The 26,034-nt window shown below is 41.4% G+C and overlaps 1 protein-coding gene across 1 annotated transcript in view; it reads left to right on the plus strand.

Moving 5' to 3' along the window:
- Positions 1-19,932, plus strand: part of SLC6A5 (solute carrier family 6 member 5) — a 30,069-nt gene extending 10,137 nt beyond the window's left edge. Inside the window, exons 8-14 of the mRNA XM_076343351.1 lie at positions 899-1,023; positions 6,257-6,369; positions 6,659-6,790; positions 7,826-7,925; positions 14,168-14,268; positions 17,320-17,487; positions 19,777-19,932. Of these exons, the coding sequence (XP_076199466.1) occupies positions 899-1,023; positions 6,257-6,369; positions 6,659-6,790; positions 7,826-7,925; positions 14,168-14,268; positions 17,320-17,487; positions 19,777-19,932 (895 nt within the window). The remainder of the gene's footprint in view (positions 1-898; positions 1,024-6,256; positions 6,370-6,658; positions 6,791-7,825; positions 7,926-14,167; positions 14,269-17,319; positions 17,488-19,776) is intronic.
- Positions 19,933-26,034: the final 6,102 nt, after the last annotated feature.

The following is a 26,034-nucleotide window of genomic DNA, read 5'->3' on the forward strand; positions in this document are numbered from 1 at the left end:
AACGTAATCATTCCTGTTAAGAGATGCTCTGTTAGAGATTCCAGAAGTTTGCCAGCTCAGGGAGGTTCTTGACAGCTTTTCAGGTTGTATTTCGTTCTGTTCCTGACAAACAAACAGCAGTAGGAATAAGCAATTCTAGCCAACTTAAAAAAAAAAAATAATTAAAGTGAGTGACTTGTTTGTTCCTAAGTTGTAGTAGTTCAAGGCGAAGTCTTCTGGACATACCTATTGTGAAGAAAAAATAAAAACCTTATCAAGAATGTAATAATTATGGATGGGGACCATGAGGGCTGGTTTCCTGTCAAGTCACATGTACTCGCCCAGTATAGTATGACATTCAGGTATGGATTTCTTGAGATTCCCTTAACACAACCGCCACCAACGGAAAATTGGACCAGGGAATCCTCTGCGGCTGGGCAGGCGTTTAAGTGAGTGCTGCAAGGTACAGAAAGCTTAACTCTGAAATTTTGTGTATAAATACAAGAAAGATACAGGACAAAAATCATCTTACCTGGATGGTGGTGGTTAGTCCGTATGTAATATGGTGAGCAGATATCCACACCAGGCAAAGAGTAAAACACTGCGTTACAAATCATGCCGTCATTGCTACCTCCTCGGGAGCGGCCAAGAGCAGAAGTGCTTATCCTCCTGCGTGGCCTGTGGCTTCCTACATGGCACGTGGCTGATGGAAACTTGCACAGCTGATTACTGGTGGTGGTGTGAAGACTTCTGTCATCTTTGATCAGCATCAAACGTACCTGATAAGTGTAAAAGCGTAACTTCATCGGCGTTCCCACAGGATGTGTGTGCTCATGAGAGAGACTCCTGGAACGTGTACAAAACCTTCCCTTGCATGTATTGCTACAAGGTGACATGGCTTCTTGTTTTTTCTTTTCAGGGACACATTGATAGTCACATGTACCAACAGTGCCACAAGTATATTTGCAGGCTTTGTCATCTTCTCAGTTATTGGCTTCATGGCAAATGAGCTCAAAGTGAATATTGAAGCTGTGGCAGACCAAGGTAGGGTACGCTGCCATTTCGTTACTTAGACAGGCACCTGGTGGCACCTTCAGCTCTATTATTAATGATGACATTGACATCGGAGGTGGGAATAATGGCTCCAAACTGGAGTGGATTAGTAAACCACTTGTTGGCATTTCTGTACGGGAGAAGGTACGCCACTGGGAAGTGAAGATATTACTTGGAGCCTCTTTATCACTCGTTTGGTAAGAGGAGGAAGCAAACTGAGATGCATTTCAAATCTTTATGTCAATGACTGATGGGGGGTAAGGTGAGATGTCTCCTTCACATACTCTAAGCGGTGACTGGTCTTCTCATCTGTCTCTGCTGCTGTTCGTCAAATCCTTTTCAAGGTAAAAGGTGTCCCCGGTGGTGGGAATCTTGGATGAGAGGACAGTGGGCTTCGTGATGTGGGGGGTGGGAGAAATATGGTGTGAGAGGTGGATTGAGCTTCTGAACTGTGGGAGGCAAGGAGCTGCCTCCATGGGGAAGTAAAAGATTTCTGAAGAACGGATTAGAAGATCTCGGTTAGTGAAGTGAGATGGTTAGAAATGGGGATCTGAAAGGTCTTAATTGGTAGAGCTGAATGGGAGTGAGAACAGTGTGACTGACGGAAGAATTGGTGCTGCCGTGTATGATTTGGTATGAAGTAGCGGGAGGTAGGAAGGGAAGAGCTTTTGGGGTAAGGATCTGAAAAGTTTAAGGGGTTGCAAAAATCTGATGGGATTGTAGAGGGATAATTGTTACCTTAGTCTAGTCCTACATTTCCCGTGAAATGTGCAGCACTTTGCCTCTACGCCAGCCAGCCCCCAGATCTTTAAGATCATTTTGAACTGTGTTAAGAAGACAAATTTTTAAAAACTTTGTAATAGCTTTTATACGTGTTTACGATTTCCCCCCCCATAGCTGTTTCTGTGAGCACGAGAGTGTTAAGTGTATTGTATTAGCTTTCAGCACAGACGCAGTCATTTCCAAGCACTGAAGGAAAGTCATTAATAGCTTCTCCGTGAGCCCTGGGGATGGTTCCCAACGTTATCCCTGCAACCCATGATAGCACAGAGCAAGAGGAGGCTCTGAATGGGAGAAGGACAGCAGAGTTAAAAAAATGAATGTCACATACTCACGGCTTCTATACGTGACGTGTCTCACTGTCTGCATTAATGTGAAGACACTAAACATTTTTCTGACAGGTTTGTTGTGTGGATAAATTCAATGCCACAAGGTGCTACATGTAGCCTAAGGTACCTGACTGACTGAGCATCGTGATTCAGAAATTGTAGCAGTGAGTTGACAATAGGGGATAGAAATCAAGACACCGTTCCATAGTTTCTGTATGGTAATATTCAATGGTCATTCTGGACAAATTAGGTATGAAGGTTAATCTGCATTTAACAATGTTGTGGGAGCTAAATGGAAAACAGACAACATGAGCTGGGGACACAGAAATCCTGTAGTTGTAGGAACAAGAGCCGGTGAAGCAGATGAAACATTCTTTATTTTTTCTTGAAAAATACCTTTTCTCGGAACACTAATGTTTCTAATAGTTTATTAGAAACAAGCTACTACAGGTGAAAGGAGGAGAACAACAGAAGAGGGAACAAGATCTTGCTGCCGGTTAAGAAAAAGAAAAGGCTCTTAGTTTTCTTTTGCTTATTCCTTATCTGTAAACTGAAATGTGGATAATCCCACAGAATTTGCAGTACTTCTGACCTCAGTGAGATGTAAATAAAGGTGCTGGGTCACACTCAATTTCTGCAGCTCCCTTGGTTGGCACGTGGCAGCCCAGATGTTGAGGTGAGGGGAAGCTTGTGAGCTGCAGTTCAGCCACAGGGAGTTAGTTAGTCTGGGGCTTGCACCAGTTGACCCATGGTGGGATGGGCTGCTAACTGGCCTGCGGATTCAGCCGGAGGGTCTGAGAGGAGAATTTCATCGGGTGGTCAGCCAGCAAACTGTTTCTTGATAGCAAGTAGAATCATAGAATGGTTTGGGTTGGAAGGGACCATTAGAGGTCATCTAGTCCAACCCCCCTGCTGTGGGCAGGGACATGTTCAACTAGATCAGGGTGCTCAGAGCCCCGTCCAACCTGACCTGGAATGTTTCCAGGGATGGGGCATCCACCACCTCTCGGGGCAACCTGGGCCAGTGCTTCACCACCCTCAGCGTAAAACATTTCTTCCTTATATCTAGTCTGAATCTACTCTCTTTTAGTTTAAAACCATTCCCCCTTGTCCTATCACTACAGGCCTTATTAAAAAGTCCATCCCTATCTTTCTTAGAAGCCCCCTTTAAGAATTGAAAGGCTGCAATAAGGTCTCCCTGGAGCCTTCTCTTCTCTAGGCTGAGCAACCCCAACTCTCTCAGCCTGTCCTCATAGGAGAGGTGCTCTAGACCCCTGATCACTTTTGTGGCCCTCCTCTGGACCCGCTCCAACAGGTCCATGTCTTAGTCCATGTCAAGTAGTAGGGGATAATGCACTTGCAAGTTAATGTAATATCAATTCAGTCTTCAGCAGCTCGTCTCTTCTTTTTGGTCTGCCAGTCAGCTAAGTGGGAACAGAAAAATTTCATTCTCATCCCCATTTTCTGGCTGGATTAGACCATTATGTTTGAAAAACTCCATTTGAGGCCAGGTGTTTTAGGAGTAATGTTTCCATTAATCTTTTTATTTTAGACTTTACCTCCATCCTGAAACAAAGAAACAAGCAAAACCAACCCCAAAATCTAAACCACACTGTACTCACCAAAATTATTTGTAAGGAGTTAGAGTCAAAGAAGCCGTACTTGAGTGAAGCTGCAGTGGAAGCTACAAAGGGCTGGACAGAGAGGGGACCGAGAGACGTAGCTGTTAGGGATGGTGGAGGAAACGCTTGGTTCAGCTGGTTCATCTCCCTGGAGATGGCATAATATTTAGCGCAGGGGATGGCAAACCCTTTTCTGTTGAGTGCTTGTTGGTGGTCTTTGAATGAGCAACTAGTCACAGGCTGGAGCTCTCTGTTCCCAGCTGTTTCAGCAGCTGTGTCAGGGGATGTGAAAAAAGCTGTCACGAGACAATCTTATTGTAGGGCTGTCAGTGTGTTTGTAAGAGTCCGTTTAGGCCATTTAAAAATACTTCACGAGGGTGAGACTTCACTTTCTTCATGATAGGGGGAAACAAAATTTAGTCCCGTACGAGAAGACGACAGTAGGAAGAGAGTGAAGATCAGGGATAATTGCAGGCTGAGTTAGCACATTGAATTAACAGAATTAAAAAGCAAGCTCAGCAAGTGGGGAAAAGAGCCAGCCCTTGTCCCTGCCTACCTTTTTTTATTCTAACATTGTATTTCTTTTTGCAGCGAAGGAGAAAACAGCAAAAATTATTATGATCTCCCTTCAAGTTTTTAAAACCTTGAATGAAATTCTTAATGGAAATGAGAAGGGATTTTTTTCCCCCCTCCTAAAATATGAATCTGAAATACATAGTATTTTTCTCATTTAGAGTCTTCCCTTTAGGAAAAACTCATATACCTGATGAACAGATAAGGTTTTTCACTGAGGGAAAGACAGGACAATCTATTTTAGTTCTACTCTCATGGTTTGATTAAGAACATACTGCAGCTGAAAAAATTTAGTAATTTAAAATGAAAGATCAAGGTCATTTGACTTTTTTCATTTCAACACATATAAACCCTTTGGAGTTTTCCTGGTTTAATAGACGTTTAGAAAGAGTTCATACCCACCTAAGTCTCCGAAGATGGAGAGGATGGGAGCCAGCCTCCCTGTGACTGTTTACCTGTGGTTGGACGCTACCAGGCATGCGATACCTTGAAGCGTTATGAGGGGCCGAGATGAAGAGAGATGTGCAGTTTCATGTTCTATAATTAAACTTTTCCTAAAAGTGTGATTAATGGGAACTCATTATTCCGAGACTTAATTAAACTTCTACATGCAGGAAGCTAGTGCAAACAGAGCCCTTACCTCTAATAGTCAAGAGGAAATCTCTAATCAAGAGATGAAAGAACGTGTTCACGAATACATAGTAGTCCTACATGCGCCTTCCTATTCCAAAAAGCCAGTTTTCTGCAGCACATTTTAAAGGCAGCAACACTTACTGAGCCATGTACAGCGGTGGTGGTTCTCTTTTACTGTGTTGTTAACTCTTGTGTTTGTCTTTTGTTCAGAAGGAACTCCAAACACTTCACAAGTTGCCCGTGGAGAATATTTCACATGCTGCTAAAACTGTGTTTTTCTTAGTACATGAGAAAGCAACAGTTCTCTCTTGAGCAGAAACAGCGTGGGGAACTGTAGGAAATGGGATGCAATAATCTAGATTAGAAATGGCCAGGACAGAGCGAGTTTGGAGCCCCTTCTTGGGGTCATGGCATCAGTACAACTTGGCTTTTATTTGTATCTCGCCTGACAGGAAACATCCTTCAGAGCATTTGAAGTGGGCGCTCCTTCAGCTGGGATAAATAGAGAAGAAGTGCCCCCTACTGTAATGCTACCACCACGTTCCTGCAGCCTTTTCTCCCAGGCAAATCTAAGCATACTTGTAAAAGTATTTTTTTCTTTACAGTCAATAAAAATTATAACCCAAGATATCAAAGCAACAGAGAAAGGAAAATTCCTTGTTAAGCCTTTAAAAGACCCCATCTCCTTATTTTTTCTGCTGCGCATTATTTCAGAATTTCTTGTGGATTTTTTTAGATTCACGTATTACCTTGTGCCTGGTATCAGCTCTGTGCATCTGTTACATTCTCTCCTTCTCATCTGACTGTGTGCTGATGAGTTAAAGAAGAATATTTTCTTTTCCCTTCATCCTTGTGGTACTGAGGTGTGGATGATCGCTATGTTGATCTAAGGCTGGGTTGCTAATTGGCAGGAACAGCGGTAGGAATTTGATCACAGAGCAGGAAAGAAACATAGCTGCAGTACACAATTTCTCTTTATTTTTCGTATTTGGATCAGTATATTAGTATACTGGTTAAATATGTATTGTGCAGCTTGGAAAGTAGGAGTGCGTGAGTGTTTTGAAACTTAGAGCCAAAATAGAAATTAATCACGTGAGGCTAAATTCTGCAATGGTTAAACCTTTCTGTAAAGAGGAGAGACTGAATCGGATCTTTTTTACTTTTATCAAGCAAAGTAATATTGTATTAGACTTTGAAACCTGACTCTTCACATCTCGCTCTTTTCCATCCAGTCAACAATGTTAACACGATGCAAAATATCACAGCCTTTATTTTTCTCATTTCTAGGTCCTGGAATTGCTTTTGTGGTTTACCCAGAAGCCTTAACTAGGCTTCCCCTCTCTCCGTTCTGGGCTATAATATTCTTTTTGATGCTTCTGACACTTGGATTGGACACTATGGTAAACTGCTTTTGTTTCCCATTCTTTTCCTCTTGCTTTTCCTATTTATTCGTTTGGAGGACCATGAGATTAATCGCTATTTTCCATGTGGTCAGTGAACCGCTTTCCAAAAAGAGGAATGAAGTAAGGCCATCGATGCTGAAATCATTTGGGTGAAGCTTTGGCATTGACATCTGAGCATTTAACACCTAGGACTTGAAATACTCTCTCTCGTATTCCTTTATATCCAGTTGGACCACTTTGTGTACATTGTGTGCACTAAAATGAATCCTTTTATTTTGCCTTTCAGTTTGCCACTATCGAGACTATAGTGACCTCCGTTTCGGATGAGTTCCCCAAATACTTACGTACGCACAAGGCACTGTTCACTCTTGGGTGCTGCATCTCCTTTTTCATCATGGGATTTCCTATGATCACTCAGGTAATAATACTGTCGTTGAGCATCAGTCTGTCCCCACTCCCCCTCTGGTGGCCGTTCTCCTCCTGCGCAAGTTGCAAAAGATTAAGCTGAATTCTGCCGCATGCGCAAAGACCCCGGGTGTGTCTGAAAGCCTTATTTATTATTTTTTTTTATGGATGCGCTGACTGAGATATATTTAAAAGACTTTGCTGTTCAAATCTTTCTGAGAATCGGACTTCTAAAAATTTATCCCTAGCCAAACATCTCCAAAGTAGTCATGTAACTTATGTATTCATTTAAAAAAGAAAAAAGTTTGTATGTCCTATAAACGTGCACACCAGTTTTGGGTGCCTTCTCTCCCGGAATAGATATATACTGACAGTCTTAGCAAATGGTGGAGTTAATAATGAAATAATTCTCACCTACCATTGATAGTCTTCAGTGTCTTTTGTCCACTGAGTCCTCCAGCATTATAAACTCTCAGCAATTTCAAGAGGAGGTGCACAAAATCTATCTTGCTATTCATCCTTTTCCCTCCTTTTTCTTTCTTTCCCCTGACCTCATCACCTACCAGCCCAACTTTGCTGTTCCAAAGCCTAGGATAGATTCAGTCCTTCCTTCCCTTGAATTATACTGCTTAACCTTTGCCCTGAAGATAGGGCATTATATCCTTTCCAAAGAGATGAACTGAGCTCACTATCACAGTATTCCTGGTTTCAGTGGTGATTTTGCTTTTGATCTAGTATTAAGTGGTTAGAGACACTGCTGGTGGAAGGTCTGAAAGGTCTTCCCAAGGTGTGTTAGCTACCAGACTCAGGTGTACCCTCTGCTTTTTTTTCTTGTTGGGTTTGATATTTATTCAGCCGCAAGGAAGAAACTATAGTGCAGCGTGAGCCTGTGTCCGGTCAATGTTTGGATGCTGATTTGGGATACAGAGCCCTGGGTCCTGCTCCCGTCCATTTTGCCTACCTTATAGCGCCATATGTGACACATATGAAGAGAGACACCAGCTATATGCCACAAGTAATGGCTATTTTCTCCTTTTTTTTTCTTTAGGGTGGAATGTATATGTTACAGCTTGTGGACACTTATGCAGCTTCTTATTCTCTTGTCATCATTGCCATCTTCGAGCTTGTCGGAGTTTCCTATGTATATGGTAAGAAAAAATACTGTTCTTGGACAGCCTATGTCAAAGTAATGTTTTAGCACATGGTAAAGTAGCTGATAACATGAAATTCTTAAGGAAAGGAGTAACACTTTATTTTAATTTTTTTTAATAAAAAGCCTCAGAATTTTCTTCTTTTGAATGGAAGCATAATGGGGCTTCATTACTATAGGATTCCTTTAAATACATGTATTCAAAAGACTTTCATATAGTCTAATGTCCCTTTTCCACCAGTAGCTTAAAGCCAATGATTAGAGATGAGTATAAGAATAGGCCAAGCATTTAGTAACGCTTCTCCAGGGGTTCTTTCACACTCCAACGGTTTTAGGCTCAGAGACTTCCTGAGCCAGAGGTGGTATCTTTGCATTTAACAACTTTTGAGGGATTTATTTTCCGTGTACGCTTCCAGCCTTCCCTTTAGCCCCTCTCTCCATAACAGAAAATCAAGACTATGCAGCTACTCGGTTATTAATTATGCACAGTGGCAACACCAGTTATATTGATCCATGTTGACATACATTAAATTATAAGGAAGATCCTCAGCTAGCATAAAGCAGTGCAATTATCTTGATGCTACTGTAGCTACGTCAGTTGGTACCAGCTGGTGATTTGCTCCCAGACTTGTCCAGTGCTTTCAGGAGATTCATTCTTGGAAATGTGTGATTTCATATGGTTGTAGTAGGAAATGTGAAGATCTCCCTGCATAACAGACGATTAATTTATGTCTGGAGTGCGGTGGTGCCACTTAAGACTTGTCTTCAAAAGCAAAGGAAGATCTGAATCTCAGCGTTAAAGATAAGGCTCTTTCCCCTGTTGCTATGGACAGGAATGAATTATGTATTTTCTATCAGCTAGATATAAACAATCCTGAGATGTTCTGTTGAAGGTGCATATTAGCAGCATGATCTTAGGCTCTAGTCCTGTGCACTGGATACTTTGCTCTATCTACATTGTGGGGTCCACTCCGTAATATAAACGCATTAAAAAATCACATGTAATTCAAAACATGCAGAATTTGTTGCTCTTGCTTGAGAAATGAATGTTGTAGGACAGGGAATAAGCCCTTCCTTGTTTACTCTAATTTCATGGAAATACAGAAGTGTATTTTATCTCCACTGACATCCAATCCAGTGAGCAGGCTTGAGTGGTTTGTAAGCTGAGTCAGATATGACCTAGTGAGGAAATGTTACAGAATACAATGGGAAAAGTTAAAGCACCAAGAGAAAAGTTGATTTACACCGATTATGTTTTGGTTGATCAAAATGCTTGTTGTTTTTTACGTCCCTGAAATGTAAGCGTTTTAATTAGAGTTGGCTTCGAAGTGTAATCTCTGTGAGTGAAATGATACTGGTAACTGCTATCAGCTTTACATTCAACCAGTTTTCTCAAAGGACCCGAGTGTAGTGCTTTGAGATATCTCCTGAAGTGAAGTCGAGAGACGGAATTTGGGGATTATTTAGCAGAACTCCTGGTTTGAAAATCAATGCTGGCAAGCTGTGCTGTGGCTCTGTGCTTCAGTTTCCATGAAGACATGCCAGGTTTGCCCATCCCGTCCCCGCCGTTACCACCAGGTTTAGCATTTACCCGTTCCTGTGGAAACGCCACCGGGTACGTGTCATCTGAGACATTAGCGTCTGGTTATCGTACTGACCAATTTTCCAGCGTTCCTAAAATCAATGCAATTCCATAAGAGATGGTGAGTGGGAATGCTCAAGAAGAGTATAAGGGTTTGTTGGGGTTTTTTTTTCCCCTTCTTCCTCCTCATCTGTTTGCTGAGCGCATGCCTGAACAACGCTGTGCTAAAGGCACTAGACGTTGTCACTCTTCCTGGCCAGCAGTATCCACAGCATCCCCCGGTCTGTGCCAAAAAGATTGCCCCCTTTAAAGCCGTTGCCTTCGCTGCGCAAGATAAAAGTTCCTGGCTTAAAATATTTTTAAATAACCCCCAAACTACTTAAATCTGTAGAATTTCTTCGTTCTGTATGTTTTTAAATAAGGATGAAGGTAAACGGAGCAAATACTGGCTCTGTTCCTCCTCTGAACGCTGTGTGGCAGAAGCACTACAAACCTGCCTTTGTGGAACAACATTTTATTAGGCTTGTAAGCAAAATTGCTCTGCCTAGTGCCTGCTTTGCCCAACAAATTCGGTATCCCTTAAAACACTGGCTTGTATGAAAAACATAAAATAACTACAGAAATAGCTATAGCACTGCGAAGGAAGGACTTGAATAGAGGAGAACTTTTTCTGTTAGTTACATGTTGAATGTAATCAGACTTGGAAAAAATCTGCTGATTACAAATCATTCTTTCCATGCTTTCTGTACCAACTGATTGTTAAACAACAGATGTTAGTAAAGCCTTTGATAGAAACTATTTCAAAGATTATTCCCTGGAGTTAACCTTTTGCTAGACTAAAGAGCTTCCAGTTTTTTAGCACGAAAAAAGAAAGATTTACTTTACAATCATTATCTGCTTGACTAATGTATCATAGCTACTTCTGCTGCACTAAAGCTACTTTTCTAAGGACTGTTTATAGGAATACAGCTTGTATATTTGTGATTTGCATGTTGTAAATACAAGTGAAGCTGCTGCTCTTGCTATATTCCTTCAAGCGGTGCTTAGAATTGGCACAATATATTTTCAAGCTCTGATAATTGCTGTTTTGCACTCCACTGACACCTTTCTCTGTATACTTGTACTCTTCATAGCAAGCAGGTTGGCACAATAGTGGCAGATGCTTTTATGATGAAATAAATCTGTCTTTAGTTCTTGTTACATGTTCTGCTTGTTGAGATTTTTAAATTAAAAAGAGGCACACGGTTATTTCCTTGAAATAATTTATTTTTCTGTAGAGTCAGTGCTACATAATCCAGTCAAATGCTGTTTTTTATTTCACATGCTGGTATAGATGTTTGTTTATCCAGTTGTTGTAATCCAGTTGTTTAGATTATGATGCATGATTGGCAAAGAATAGCTTAGAGCTGCGGGTATTAATTTAATCATCAGCATAATTCCCACTGTTGCATTTTGTAACGTGAAGCTAAATACAAAGATCCTTGTGCCTGAGCGAAACACCGTTGGAAACTGAAAATGTATGGTCCTAACTTTGCTCCTGCTCCTTCTAGATCTGTTTTTTGTCAGTCTGTTGTTGGGAAGGTTTCTCGTCAGAGCAAGTGGTAACTGCTGCAGTGTATTTGTAGAAAGTGTCAGTAATTTTGAACGTTTTACCTGTAGCAGAATATTGAAGTAGCTGTCTGCGTCTGTTTGCATTCTCCTTTTTAATGGATTTTATATCTGCAGCACTTATGAATACATCATCCTACTTTAGAGAGTGGAAATTGAGATATGGAATATCATGTACTGTTTATTTCCCAAAGTTATTCAGCAGGTCTGACTGATCTGAGGGGGAGACGAGAGATACTGAGATTTAATCGTCTTTCTGTTAACTAAAGCATCCATTGCATTTTTCTGTGGAACTTGACGAATCTATTTTCAGTCTTTTCACCGGGAAAGAGATGAGTACTGTGTAATCCCTGTATTTGTTTACATGTATTTGACTCCTGAACTGCTAATATTTCAAAGTGCCTGAAGCTGTGAATATCCACCGACAATTCCAAGAAGGAACTAAATTTTTTAATTGGAGTTTCAAGCAAATCTGTGCAGATTTGCGTGAAGCTTGTATGAATTTTGGAGGCAGAAGCCCTTGCTGGTAACTATCCAATGAGGTCTGACTCCTTTGCAGCAGCAAGCGTGGCTGAAGTAGAGACACTCGGATGAGCTTTAAACTTTGTGGAAAGACCCTTCAGCCCATACCTTGAGCTGCTGCATAGAATCATAGAATCATTGAGGTTGGAAAAGACCTCTAAGATCATCGAGTCCAACCGTCAACCCAACACCACCACCCACTAAACCATGTCCCTAAGTGCCTCATCTACTCGTCTTTTAAATACCTCCAGGGATGGGGACTCCACCACTTCCCTGGGCAGCCTGTTCCAATGTTTAACCACTCTTTCAGGAAATAAATTTTTCCTTACATCCAATCTAAACCTCCCTTGGCGCAACTTGAGGCCATTTCCTCTCGTCCTATCGCTTGTTACTTGGGAGAAGAGACCGACACCCACCTCGCTACAACCTCCTTTCAGGTAGTTGTAGAGAGCGATGAGGTCTCCCCTCAGCCTCCTTTTCTCCAGGCTAAACAACCCCAGTTCCCTCAGCCGCTCCTCATCAGACTTGTTCTCCAGACCCTTCACCACCTTCGTTGCCCTTCTCTGGACACGCTCCAGCACCTCAACGTCCTTCTTGTAGTGAGGGGCCCAACTAGCAACTAGCTTAAAACTAGTTTTGTTCCCACCACAGCGTGCTGGAGGGATGACCGCCGTGTGAGCATCTCCCAAGCAGCTTGCTGCAGACGGTGCACTAAACTCTAATAAGCAAGTAAATAAAACACAGAGGCAAATCATGCAGTTGCAGCTAAGATCTCCTTTCGGGTCCATAACACAGTGACCCTGGGGGTTACGGTCGGTCCAAGCATACAAAGCTCTATTACAAAATGGAGAAGCACACGATGAGTCAGACGGGTGCTGAAGTACGGTGATCCCATGGGTTGTAAAAATTACATGTACTTTACAGAGAAGACAAGAGGCTTTCTGAAGATGAGCATTTGCTGTAGTCAGTGGAAAAGAGAAAAAGAGGGAAAGAAATTACGGTTACAGAAAAAAAATGTGACATCTGGGTCACCTTGGGTTAGTTTTCTAAGCTTACATCCGCTGCAGGTTGTACTTTTCCCCTCCCCTAAATACAGTTCTTGCAATACCATCTTCTTGTTTAATTTCTGGATTTTTCTTCTCTTTCTTATCATGACACAGTTTTTTATTAGCTTTTCTCTGACACGATATCTGCCTGAACTGGCTTACTCTGTGCTCCCCCTCTGAGCTGAGCCTGTAGGGCTGCCCTAGCAGCATCTAGCCCTGCTGCTTTCTTAGAGGTGCATCAGAAGACACTGAATAATGAACCATTGCTATTTTTTTACCTTGTTAATTCTTGGAACAGTCAGGTGGATAGATTTATTTCTCCTTGATATCAACAGAAAGGCTTCAAAATTAGGTGGATCAAGCCTGGGGATTATCCCTTCTTACATTCAGCAGCTGCAGTGGCTGGCTGTAAGGGCAATGAGAACATAAAGCAGTTTATTACTTTTGTTCCAAGTATTTCCTCCCTTACTCAATGACTTCTTTCCAATATTTAAGCTCCATCCCCGTCCCCACATCATAAAAGTTAAATGCTGTAGTATAGTGCTTTGCAAAATTTAAATGACAGATAAAATTGGCCCAAATCTGTTTGTGTGACAGATGAGCTCAGCCTTGGACCCCAGACCTCCCTCGTCTTATCAACATTAGAAAAGCTGGAACAAATTTCAATTTTGTTTTTATTACTTTTGGATAAATTACTAATAGCTGTACTGAGTAGGGGCCATTGACCAAAAGAGCTCTGCAGAACGAGGCTGAAAAGCAGGCTGGCTTTTATCAGGTGGGCAATAGCAGCTGCTGGGCCAGCACACCTCTTCCAGTCGCATGGCACGGCCAGGGAGGCAGCTGCGGAGACGGCTGAAATACCATTTTCCAATCTCGCGTGTTTTATTAACTCAAGTAACTTTATAGATGCAATCAGTACAATAATCTGAAGAATTAACACGTCAGTCGACCTGTTTGTTCAAACAACATCAATATAATTTACAATATTTACAGGTGCTCTCTAATAATTCTAAGCATTGCTTACATATCAGTTGAAAAATAACAGGGCGTTATCGGTTTCCATGCTGAGTGATACAGTTGTACCCCAGTCACGTAGCAGGTATAGAGAAGCTCAGTCTATGCTGAAACAGGTATACAGATATTAATAAGGTTCATCTTCACAGCGAAATATAACAAGTATACACATAATTGCAGCAAACCAGTACGTACTATTAGTGCTTTAACCTGAGACATACTGAACACTTAATCTCTATGTAAAAGGTCAGTTTTGCTTTAATCCTTAGGAAGTAAATATTTTATTAGAAAGATTCCCACCATAATAGTCTCATTTTTTACTGTGTGGTTAGATGCTCCATTGAAGTTTTCAACCAACAAGTCAGAGTTTATTTTTGTAATTAGGCACAAGGGAGGTCACACGAGCTGTGTTGCAAATTGCAGCTGGTTTCTTTCACACCTAACTGCATTTACGTTTGCTATTTACAGGCTTGCAAAGATTTTGTGAAGATATAGAAATGATGATTGGATTCCAGCCAAGTAAATTCTGGAGAGTCTGTTGGGCGTTTGTGACCCCAACTATTTTAACAGTAAGCAGAATTTTTTTCAATGTCTTCTCCGAAGAGTTTTGTTGTTGTTTCTTCGTCATTCACGATGGTTCTGAACGGCAGTAATCAGATCTTGGATGCAAATGCCTAGACACACATGCACGTGTGTGCACGCACGTGTTCTTGCGTGTGCGTGTAGCAGATGAAACAGAGCGTAAGTGATGGTATTTTGGGTAGAGAGGGATGGCGAGTCTCCACGTGCTGCTGTGGTAGCCTTGCCCTGTCTGTGCAAAACCCTGGTCTGGCGTATCGTTGCACAGCGGCATCTTTGATTATAGTACACGGGGTGTGTGTGTGTGTGTAATATATATGTACGTCTACGTACACAGAGAGAGGGAGAGGGAATGACATGATCCTCCTGTCTGCCCTCAGGTTGAGCTAGGGAAAAACCATTTTATTGAGTCATCAGCTAACCTGAGAGACATGCTTTGGAAAGGCTTACGCAGAAATGTGAGCGACAAAGTTTTAGCTGCAAAGATGGAGATATTTTTGCGAAGGTCGAAATGGTTACGTTCTCGGTAACGACTATAAATCCCTGCGGTTTCTCGGGGCGGGGGGAAGAAAAGCAAAGAGGAACTTTTGTTTCCAGACCCTTTAGGCACTGAGGCAGTGAATGCCCGCTCGCCACTTCGCGTCCCGCCGAGCCCAGGCGGCCGGCCCCGGCCCGGGACGCGGCCGGCCCCGGGCAGCGCGCCTGAGCGCGGCGCTTCCCCGCCGCACCGGCAGGTGGCGCTGTGCGACAGCGGCTGGCGGCGCAGGCCCGGCCCGGGGCGGGGGCGGCCCCGGGGCTGCCGGGGGAGGCGGGAGCAGCAGTTACCTGCGTGTGCCTCGCCTGAAGGAGATACAGGTCTCTCAGTCTAAAAGCAGGTTGTGTTTTGTTCATTTCTGTGGGTTCTCTTTCGGTTTATTTTATTTTTATGTCCACCCCAAAACCCGGAATGGGTCTTTACTTCAAATTTAGGTGGCCGTTTAATCTGAGATGGCACGTTCTCCATTTTACCATTGCTGCACATGGTTTTTCAAGTCCAAGGGTCCAAGTACAACAACTGTATCTACCTTTACTGTCTAGCTCTCCCAACAGTGTTTCCTTTACATTTTAACCTAAGTACGGTTACCATCTTTAATTGCATATCATGTTTTGGCACAAGAGTGAAATAATTCTTTTAGCCATTTCAAAAGCCTTCGGCCTGGTAAGTCGGTATAAAACATCCGAGCCTGCTTGCACCAGTATTTTACGTCTGAGAGAACATATTTTGGCCTGAAATTCCTCAGGCCTGGACCACAGGTGCAGCAAGATTATCAGTATTTGCGTAGGGTTTTAAAACTCATCATTTCACGGCAGTGCTAAATAGTTCCTACAAGTAGTCATAGATTTTTTTTTTTAGGTACAAGATAAGAAAAGTTACTAGAATTTCTGATAAGACACACGTTTGGAAAGCGTAAGTAGGGTGTCAGCTGGGTGGGGTGAAGAAGTAAAATGGTGACTCTCTAGTCCTTTGCAGTCGCTTCTTCCAGAGAAGTTATATTTTGGCTTATGTGCTGGGAAGTTCCTATTCGTGCTGTTCTTTAGTGCAGCGTAAATGTTGGTAAATCTTTTTATTTTTGGCAGGAAAAAAAAAAGGCTCTGGATAAAGTTAGTAACTTCTTTTCGGTATTGTTAATTCAGGAATGAGGTGGGGTTTTTTTCTGAAAACTGAAAAGGTTTAGTTTTTGCAGACAGGAATGCACGTGTGAAAGGACTGGTGAGTTTTGGTAAGCTCAACAAAATCCTGAGTTGCGAGAAACAGATATTTTCTACAGTGAGAACAATTTCTCCAGCGGGCATAATGAAGATATCTACCTTCCCGCATAGATTTTCTTTACCGATTGTCTTCACTGAAGTATATCGCTGCTGTGCATGAAAAGCAGGTAGATCTCTCTGACCTGTCCAGTGGCAACTGTTGTTTGATTGTGACAATATATAGGTATAGTCTGTAAATCAATTTTTAAAAGTTTGAAGACATAGCCCAGTTTAATCTATAGTATTAGGATGACATCAGCGGCAATGTATTTTTTTCTGTTGAGGGCCTTGTCAAAAACGAAGGCACGTGCACATGTTTTTTATCTCTTTTTTTTTTTTTTTCCCCTTCCCTCTTCCAATGGCTGTTTTCAAGATGCTGCTTTAGACCCATTGTTACACTTCTGGAGGGAATTGTAAGGCTTTTCTCCAAATTGCTCGGTTCCTTTACCTATCAGACTTGCACTCTTAGCTACTGGCAGTAATCACAACCAGGGAATAGGAAATTATGTTGTCTCTTAAGGAAAGCAAATTTGGAAAGCAAATGAGGTCAGTTCAAACTTGCATGTTCTGTTGTTGTTCCCTCCAAATGTAATATTTAGTGAACTTACGGTGAGAAATAAATTGATACTGATCAGTCATAATTCGATTTTTATGCAACGGAAACAGACAAAGCAAAACCAAGCAATAAATTCTTTTCTATTATTGCCTCTGTAAAGCTAATATTTGATACATTTGGATAGTCTAATATTAGACTTTCAATTACTCCACATCTCTGGAAATAAAACTGATCATTTTTATATGTGCCTTCACCTAGTTATACTGCTATAAATCTTCTGTGTGCAATTATTGCGAGCACAGGCATTTCCCAAAAGTTACTGAATTATGCACAAATGTAAGCAGATGTATTGCTATTCACACAGTAAGTGAAATGGAGTAACTTAGCATAATCACATTAGGTAAAACTGCCGATAGACCATGTAATAAAGCATGTTACTCTAAGGGCAAGATTCTAATTTCAATTCTTCTGGCATAAATACAGTGATTTTTCTGGGATTTTGCAAGATTTCCATGAAACTCATTAGATTCAGACTCTGACCTGTTTATTACAGCTTGAAGGAGCGCCCTGCCTTAGGCGTATGTACTTTTATCTGTATTCCATATATACCAACTCCGTGTGTGGTTACCTGCTATTTGTTGCATAGCAGGCTTGTTTGGCTTATTGAAACGTATTTGTTTTCCTTCCTTGTTTCCAGTTTATTCTCTGCTTCAGTTTTTACCAATGGGAACCAATGACTTATGGAGCTTACCACTATCCAGGCTGGTCCATGGTGCTTGGATGGCTGATGCTGGCCTGCTCAGTTATCTGGATCCCAGTTATGTTTGTGATAAAAATGCATCTAGCCCCAGGCAAATTTATTGAGGTAATTTTTCTGTCTTTTTTGCTGCTTAAAAATATGGTCACAGGAGACTGTCTGTTTTATTTTACATTGATTTTTGCGATATTGAATGTCTAATAGTGCTAAGATTACTTTCTGGTAAGCTAGTTATTGCGTTGCAAATAAATGCTCGGTTGATTTAAAATGCAGACCTTCTATTCCCTGTTCCTCAAAAAAGTGCTCCTGAATTGTTAAGTGATTGCTTTTATGAGAACTAGAAGGAGTTACAAATTTCATAAGCCCCGGTACGGTGTTACTGAAAGTTGTTCTCCTAGCTTTGTTGGCCGCTTTGCAAAAGCAGCGTGTAGAGTAGGCAGCATCGACTGTTGGTGTGTATCGTGTCGCAGCGAGCCCAGCAGTCAGTGCTAGGAGACGTCAATCGGGAGTCGCCTGTTTGCAGGGCGCGAGATGGTGGGGTACCTGAGTCATCCGGGATGCGCTCCGGGAGGTTGTGCCACTTGGTGAAGTTCAGGAATTAAGACGTATGAAGAGACCTCATGCTCTACAGCTCAAACTGCTCCTTGTAATACTTAAGCTGACAATCTTTCTTTTCCCCCTTCTTCATCTCTCTCTTAATTTTTGAGTAAGCTGATCCTCTCTGGCACCTGGGCTTAAAATAATTCCAGGTGGCTCTTTATTTTTATGCTGCTCTTGTTTGTTTTGCAAATCAGATTCTTGCTGCTTCCCCCCACCGCTCCAGAAACGTGGCAGTCCCCTTCTGCTCCCTGTCTCTGTGCGCTGGCCCTGCCTGCCACCCCAGCTGCCACCGCCGCCGCTCCCCGGCTGTTCCCATCCCACTGGCTCCTCAGTTCCTTGCAGGGCGCAGTACAGCAATGTCTTTCTCATGTCAGCATTTCATCCCTTCATTGCCTTCACCTTGTCATCTGAAGAAGTTCAATGGTCTTATTTTTGGCCTGTGAGGCTTTCTCAGTTCTCTCCTCTCCTCGCTGCATGCTGCTTCTGCTGCTCCCTCTTCGGGATACGGAACAGACACTCGCCTCCCCTTTTCAGCTCTCCTGCAAAACCTGTCGGGGCTGTTATACGCCTCAAAAACGAAAAGGAGAGAAAAATGTACTAAAATAGAATAATCTTTTGGTCTCTCAATATGTCACACTACACATGCCTAAGGGAAAAGACCATGCTTTTCTGCTTCACGTGGAGCGGAGGATTTTAATATTAAGTGGTGGGACACCCTAGGGAGAGCATCCACGTACACGGTTGGCACTAGGCAACGAGGCCACTTGTCTAAAGGGCCATTCAGCCCTTGCATAGCGCACGTTGGAGTGCACAGGTCAGGAGACAACTGCTCCTGCTGGAAATGAGCTAATGTGAAATTAGACTCACTCGTTCATTGTCTCGTAAGTTTCTCTCATCGAGACAAAGTGTTCTGCTTCAAATCTTCTAACTTGTATGTGTAGTACTGGCATATATACTGCCACAAAAATAGGGTGCTCTCCTTACCGTCCCTCTAGTATTGCACCCAAAGAAACACCAAAAAGCTGGATCTGTTTTGAAGGGGCTTTTGCTGAAGCTATTTCAGCCATAGCCTGGTATTTCCTGAATACCAAGTCTGCTGCATAAAATTATTATGGTTGATTTGGGAGGTAAGAGTTGCAAGCTGGTAATTAAGCAGAGATTAAAATAACTGATATAGAGGTCTGATTCACTTTATTAGGTAATAAACATATAATTGTTCCCTCTTAAGTCATCAGAAATATGTTTTCTTTCCATTTTATCTGTAAATGCACCAATCAAATTATATATTCAATAAAGAAATCAGCGGAAAGACCAGAAGATTTTTGTTGTTTGCCAGGTTAACGTTCTCCTCTTTCTTTTTTCCTGCAGATAGAAATGAAACATTTTGTCATCTCAAACTTAAAATCTTTGTTCATTCATAGCAATGTACTTCTTTTGGTCATTTGTATACTTTTGGGAAATATTCTAAACAGAAATCCAATTATTTTAATGCAGTTACTCACTGCTTAGACCATTGGGCTAAGTAATTGTGCACATGTCCTTCAGTAAGTGAGCCTTGCAATCTGTAGCAATGGTTTTGAGCTCCCCTCATATGGTGCGGGGGAGAATGTATAATTAAAGTCTGGGCACTTTATCCTCTATTAATCTTGCAAACTTTGTGCAAAACAAACACTGAGCAGTGGAGCATTGCAGGGCCATCATCAATAATCTCAAATGAGCCTACCCTCATTTCTTCGGCATTGTAATTCTGCTCCGTAACTTCAAATGAGACTCTCTTTTCTCTCCCCCACATTGCAGCGACTCAAGTTGGTGTGTTCTCCACAGCCTGACTGGGGTCCGTTTTTGGCCAAGCACCGCGGTGAACGTTACATGAATATGATTGATCCTCTGGGAACCTCTTCCCTGGGACTTAAACTGCCAGTGAAGGATATAGAACTGGGGAGCCAATGCTAATAATTATTACATGGGAGGCAATAACATTGTCAGCCTTTTCTGATCTTTTTTTCCAATTTGTTTCCCCACCTTTTCGTTTTTCTTTTTCGCAGTGCCTGAAAGTGGTTGCTTAGGAAAGTAGGACTTACTGTTGCATGCCATAGGGAAGACCTAGCTAGACCACTTCCAGGTGTAGGTGATGCCCATGACGTGTTCTGTACCCGCTGAAATAGCAAGTGTGTTGCGCAACGGGTGACATGCCAGGTTTTGTCAGGTTCTGTAGGAATACACAAAACGCAATGGAAAAATCTTTTAAGGAAATTACGTGCAGAACTTGACCTGTTTCACACAAGCGTGCTTGTAACAGGTAGCTACGACGGCACTAGGATTTTGTTACCAGTGTAATCAAAGGGAAGTTCAGCCCTCGGATGGGATGGAAGCAAGCAAAGAAGGGGATCTCCTGTAGTCCCAGTATAAATCCAGCATAAGGCTCTCGCAGTAAGGGGGGTCGCTTTGTCTACACTGACACCAGACCTTGGCCTGTTGCGTCTGCGCACTTCTTTTATGATTTATACTAACTTTGAGGACTTGTTATTTAAAGAAGCGGAGACCCTTTAAGCAGCACACCAGGAAGCAATACCTGGCATCAGAACAGAAACACGATAATCCATTTGATCTTTTCAAGTAGAAAAATGAAAGCAAAATTTAAAGAGCTAATCATTTGAGATTGGGACTAAACCGCATTGGTCTCCAGAAGTGGTTTGGAAATGGTGCCAGGCTGAGGGGTATGGGCATCACTGTTTAAAGTACTGTCATACGCTTCTTTTGATAATTTGATATCTGTCATTTCAATTAAAAATGCCTCAGTTATACAAAGTGTCTGAAACCTTGCTCCACGCTAAGTGCAACTGTGGTTTTACTCACTTCACTCCAATACTCTGAACATAGGTTTCCTTATTTCTCTGCTTTTGTTTACAGTATCTCCTCAAGAAGCCATCATATAATTTGTGCCTAACTTTGTATTCTTACAGTGGTAAGTGTAGTCTAGTTACCACCTGACAACAGTTGTTAGACGTTAGATGTGCTGTTCAACTTTGTGACTCCCCGTTCATTCTCCTGTTAACATCTTTATATAACCTTTAGATGTATTCTTCTCTTTCAACCAATGGGGAAATAGCAGAGCCCCGCTTGTCTATATATTATATATATAGCACGTAAATTCTTCAAAGCAGTATTCTCCCTGAAATGTACATAGGGTTTGGGTTTTTTCTGCATTTAAAACATTTTCATTAAATAAAAAACCAAAAACCCCCAACAATTAACCACTGCAGTCATCCACATGGATGCAACATTAGATACACAAAATGCGAGGATTGAGGGGAGAGGACAATTTAGTTGATGGCCGTTACAACGTTGCATAGCAATAGGACGTTCTAAATCATTACATTTTACAAATCAGATATAATGGTGATATGAATGTTAGACTTAGTTTTATTACCTATTGGGCAGAGTAAAAATAGAGCTTTGTAAGAGTACATTTATTTACCTGAATAGAAAATTAACCCAATTTATTGTAAATGCACTAGAATGAGGGAGAAAAATATATCTTCAATAATTGGCAAAACTGTAACCTTTACTATCTTGTTATATCCTATACATACATATATGATATTTTTTAACAGTGATCAGTGTTCACGTAGCGTGTACTAGTGATGTTTTATGTCCCTATAAATATCTTATCAATCAGTGTAGAGATGGTGAGCTTAGAGTAGTTTAGCCTGTTTTTTCCCTCCCCACACACACTACTGTAGTAGCCAGTCAATGTTCTTTCCTTTCAGGGGACTGTTTCTATCCCCTTCTTTTGTCTGTCTGTCTTCATATTACAGGGTCTCAGGTAAATCTTCAGTTACTGTGTGTCCGTAGATCAGTAGACGTGTTGTTTCATCCCGTTGAAGAAAACAAAACAAAAACTAAACCTTAACGTAACACTTCCACAACTTGTTAACTTATGTTCTCTGTGTGTGTGTGTATATATATATGTATATTAAATATATTAATCATTTTGCTGAACTTCCTCTTTCACGGGGCAATTAGTGTTGCCAGTTCTAGGCACTGCTGGAGACCTTTAATCCTCATGCAGGACAAGCGAAGCGCCATCGGGCTGTCACTGAGCGAAGCGAGGGCGGATTTTGCAACACTTTGTGCTGGCCCCTGAACCCCCACTCCACGGGCTCTGTCGGTCCCCGTCTCGCATGGCAGCCAGATGGGACCCTCCTGTGAGCTTCTCTGCCTTAAAGCTGCGCCCCCTTGTTTCAGCTTCGCCTGCTATTTTAATAAGGGGGTTGCTATTCTTACTTCTGGCTTTTATTTTCCTGGCAGAGGCAGGTTTGAGAAGCCACGCTCTGTTTGATGTAATGAAGGTCCATAAAGACACGCTGGAAATTTGGCCCCCACGTCTATGGGGGGCTGAGGGGCCTTCTCTGGATGAAAAAAGGAACATAAGTCACCACCTCGAGTGGGAATTAGGTATTTTTGTCAAGAGAAATAGCTTTAGGCCTCTCTCTACCAATACTATCGAGCATCTTGATTTGACTTTTGGAGTCCGGGCCAGTTTCTTTTCACTACTATTGTGATTAAAAAAAAAATTAAAAATCCAAAGGTTTGTTCCTCTTTTAAAAAAAGAAAACACACTCAAATTGCTTAAAAGTTCTGGATCCTTTCACTTACGAACTTGTCTCAGGACATGCACTGGAACTGGGATTAACTAATTGCAATAAAATTACCTCGGTGTAAGGATGTCAGTTACTGTCTACCTTAAGTATAAAAGAGATATAATTTGAAGGAATACTGCTAGGTTATAATATCTTTCCTTTGGCTTGGATTACCAAACCAGAATGCGTATGAAAAGTTGAATTGCTTTCCATTATTTATGTAATTAATCTGCTTGCTTTTAATTTAGATGTTGCTCCTGTGCCTGCTAAGTCATTAGCACAGGATTAGGCTTGACTTTGAAACTCTGAAAACAGATGATAGTGATTTTGTTCTAGCTGATATTTGTCTTCAGCTTTGACCTCCGTTACTAGGCTTGCAAAAACATTTGGAGAGGGGGGGGAAACGCATACAAAAACCACAGAAGATACGACGTTTTCACTGTATGTTAACAGCAGATTTTTTTTTCACATTAGACTTTTTTTTAAGTATTTACTGGCCAGATCTGAATGTTGAGATTAAATTAACCAGCAGTGTCTTGTTTAAATGAGAAGTAACCTTGAAGCTTGGGAATGCACTTCATTTACCATGTTCTAGGAAAAGTTTGCATGTACTTTGATAATTTTCTAAAAATAAATTTAGTAACTAATTAAATACCAGTAAAGATCTTTAAAAAAAAAAAAAAAAAGGAGGGGAAAAAGCCATATTAGTAAAATGTGATGCACGTACTTGCAGATCTATCTATCTTGTGAGTAAAAAATGTTCAAATTTGGTGAAATTACTTATGTTGCACATTTTGTCTTTGAAATGAAATTGAATTTCTGGATGAGCTGAGATGCATTATTGTATGCATTAAGGATTATACCTAATGCAAATGCTTGCCATCTTCAAATTCTTTGGGGTCTTCCTAGTGTTTTTAATATGCAATGTTCAAAACCTGTGTTTCAGCTAGACATGGCAGCACTTTGTTTCCAAAAGAAGGGTTTAACAAAATGACCTTTAATTGAGAAAGACTTGGATTGACTTTATATGATGTTTCAATTGGGTCAAAGTTGTCTTTTGATTAGGTTCTGCTCCACTGACCACATTAGATGTGCCTCAGCACTGAAGATCATTGCTTCCGATACACTGTGTGGCTATCTACCCTGAAATTCCAACGCCTGATTTATTTTAAATACCTTTGTTGTTTTTGAATATATGTATAGTTGTATGGATAATATGATTTCTTGTTGCCTGTGATAAAGCAATTGCTTATTTATGGCAGACATTGGTTTCCTATTGGTTTCTTATTCTGCAGCTCCACCTCTTGCAATCAAAGACAGACCTGTAGGGATTGTGGGTTGCAGGCTGCAGAGCTTCGGCCACTGGCATCCCAGAAAGTGTCTCTGTTTTGCTAGTAGCACCGTTGTAAGAGGCGCTTGTTTCTTAGTTTGTAGTTAAGTGGTGGGCACATAAGAGAGCTGTAAAATGGTCAGAGCTTGATATTCCCGAGGGGCTCAGGTTGATGACTTGAGGGGGGAGGGGAGGGGAGGGGTATTTGGGGTTTCTGCCTTTGTCACCCTCAGGCAGCCTATCGCCAAAGAGAGAAAGTTTTCCTGGTGGGTTTAGCATAATGTGAGAACCGGGCTGGACCTTATTGCTTGCAATATTATTATTTGCCCATAATGTTTAAATGCATCTTCAGGTAACCATTTGCCTTATAGCTATCTTCCATTGTTAGGAAAATTACTGATCGACTAAAACATGTTGTTATCTGTCATTTATATTATGTAGTATTACCTTGTAAGGTAGATGCTTAGCTGGTATAAATTGTCACAGCTTTGTTTGGAGCTGTGACAATTTACACCAGCTGAGAATTTGCGCCCTGTGTCCTATGGCACTTTATTACGGACCCATCGCTGATGGGTTAAATCTTAATTACTTGCGTAATGTCATATATAAATATATATATATATATTTACAGGCATTCTATGGGGTACTGCTGCCTATGGATAAAGATTTGTACCCTAACCAGGTCTTTATAATTTTTTTTCATTAGCTATATGTGGAGAAGAGACATTATGTTACAAAGGATGCATCACATATATCTCATGTAGTGCATACTATAATGCTGTATGTTATTAATTTAAGAAATCATTATTCTTGAGGCCCTACCTCAAATTTTGTATTTATGTGTACAAATGCAATTTATTGTATTATATATTTGCCTATTATATTTGGATGTGATAAATTAAAATTATTCGATAATGTATGGGCTCTAAAGACTCTAAATAAATGTCCAGTGTTTAAAACAGAAAATACGTCGACATTTTTCTGGTGAATGAAATGTCTCTTTTTCCACCGCCTCCTTCCCCACCCAATACACACCACAACAAACATCATTCTTACTTAACACACAGCCTTAAGGTATCTGCAGAATTGATCCATTTGATTGTTAGAAACCTTGAGCAGCAACTGGAAACAGCACTCTTGGGAGAAGGAGATATTGCACAGCTGTAGAAACAAGTATCAATTAAATGGTTGGATTATTAACTATTTGAGTAGTACTGTCTATAGCTTGTGGAATAATTGATTGCTTATCAGAGGACCAACTGGATTTGCTTAAATCCTTCTTATCCTATCAACTCAATCATCCCAAAGGTTGTTGAACTGTTTAAAAACTGTGGAGGTTCATATCAGCTGGAGATGCAAATGAGAGATGTAAGGGAAGAGCAAGAGAAGAAGGAAAGTGTAAGGACACCGTTCCTGATCTTACTGTACCTTTTGTTTAAAGCTGAATTCCTGCGGTGTGGTGAGGGCAACGCAAAGCAGCGAGTGTGCCACAGTACCGACGTGGTAAGCAGGTTCTTCCCTTCCCAGCAGCCTCCTGTGGAAATAGATCCAACCTGTTTCACTGCTGGCAGACAAGAGCTTTTGACAAGCTTTCCCCAAAGTCAATAGCTGAAGTACGATGTCTGATCACAATGTGGCATCAAATGTGGTAACACAAGAGATAGTAGCGTCGTGCCAAGAGCGTGACAGCGATTCTAGGCAAGGGCCTAATCCTGAAGACAGCTCGCTAGCTATGTGGCAGGACTGTTTCAGCAGTTCTGGTAATCAGTGTCCCCCCTCCCCCCCAAAAAAACCTACCTTGTTCTGTCTGTGAACTTGCATTTCTCTGAGACGTGTATGTGCAGATGAAGGAGATGGCAGGACCTAATGATGGAAGACTGCAGTAATTCTTTGCATGTATAAGGCAAATTTCATCTTGGAGAAGTCTAAAGTTACCGGCGAGCATCGTAAGAGTCCTGAGAGGCAGGTAAGTGTCATTAGTCCCCTCTTCAGGAGGAAAAACTGAGGCACATGGAATTTGTCAAATCTCCAGAGTCAACCAATGTGAGTCAATGACACAACACATTGATTTTGGAGTGAGAG

This window comes from Aptenodytes patagonicus, chromosome 7, assembly GCF_965638725.1.
Source record: "Aptenodytes patagonicus chromosome 7, bAptPat1.pri.cur, whole genome shotgun sequence".
In the NCBI taxonomy this organism is placed as follows: Eukaryota; Metazoa; Chordata; class Aves; order Sphenisciformes; family Spheniscidae; genus Aptenodytes; species Aptenodytes patagonicus.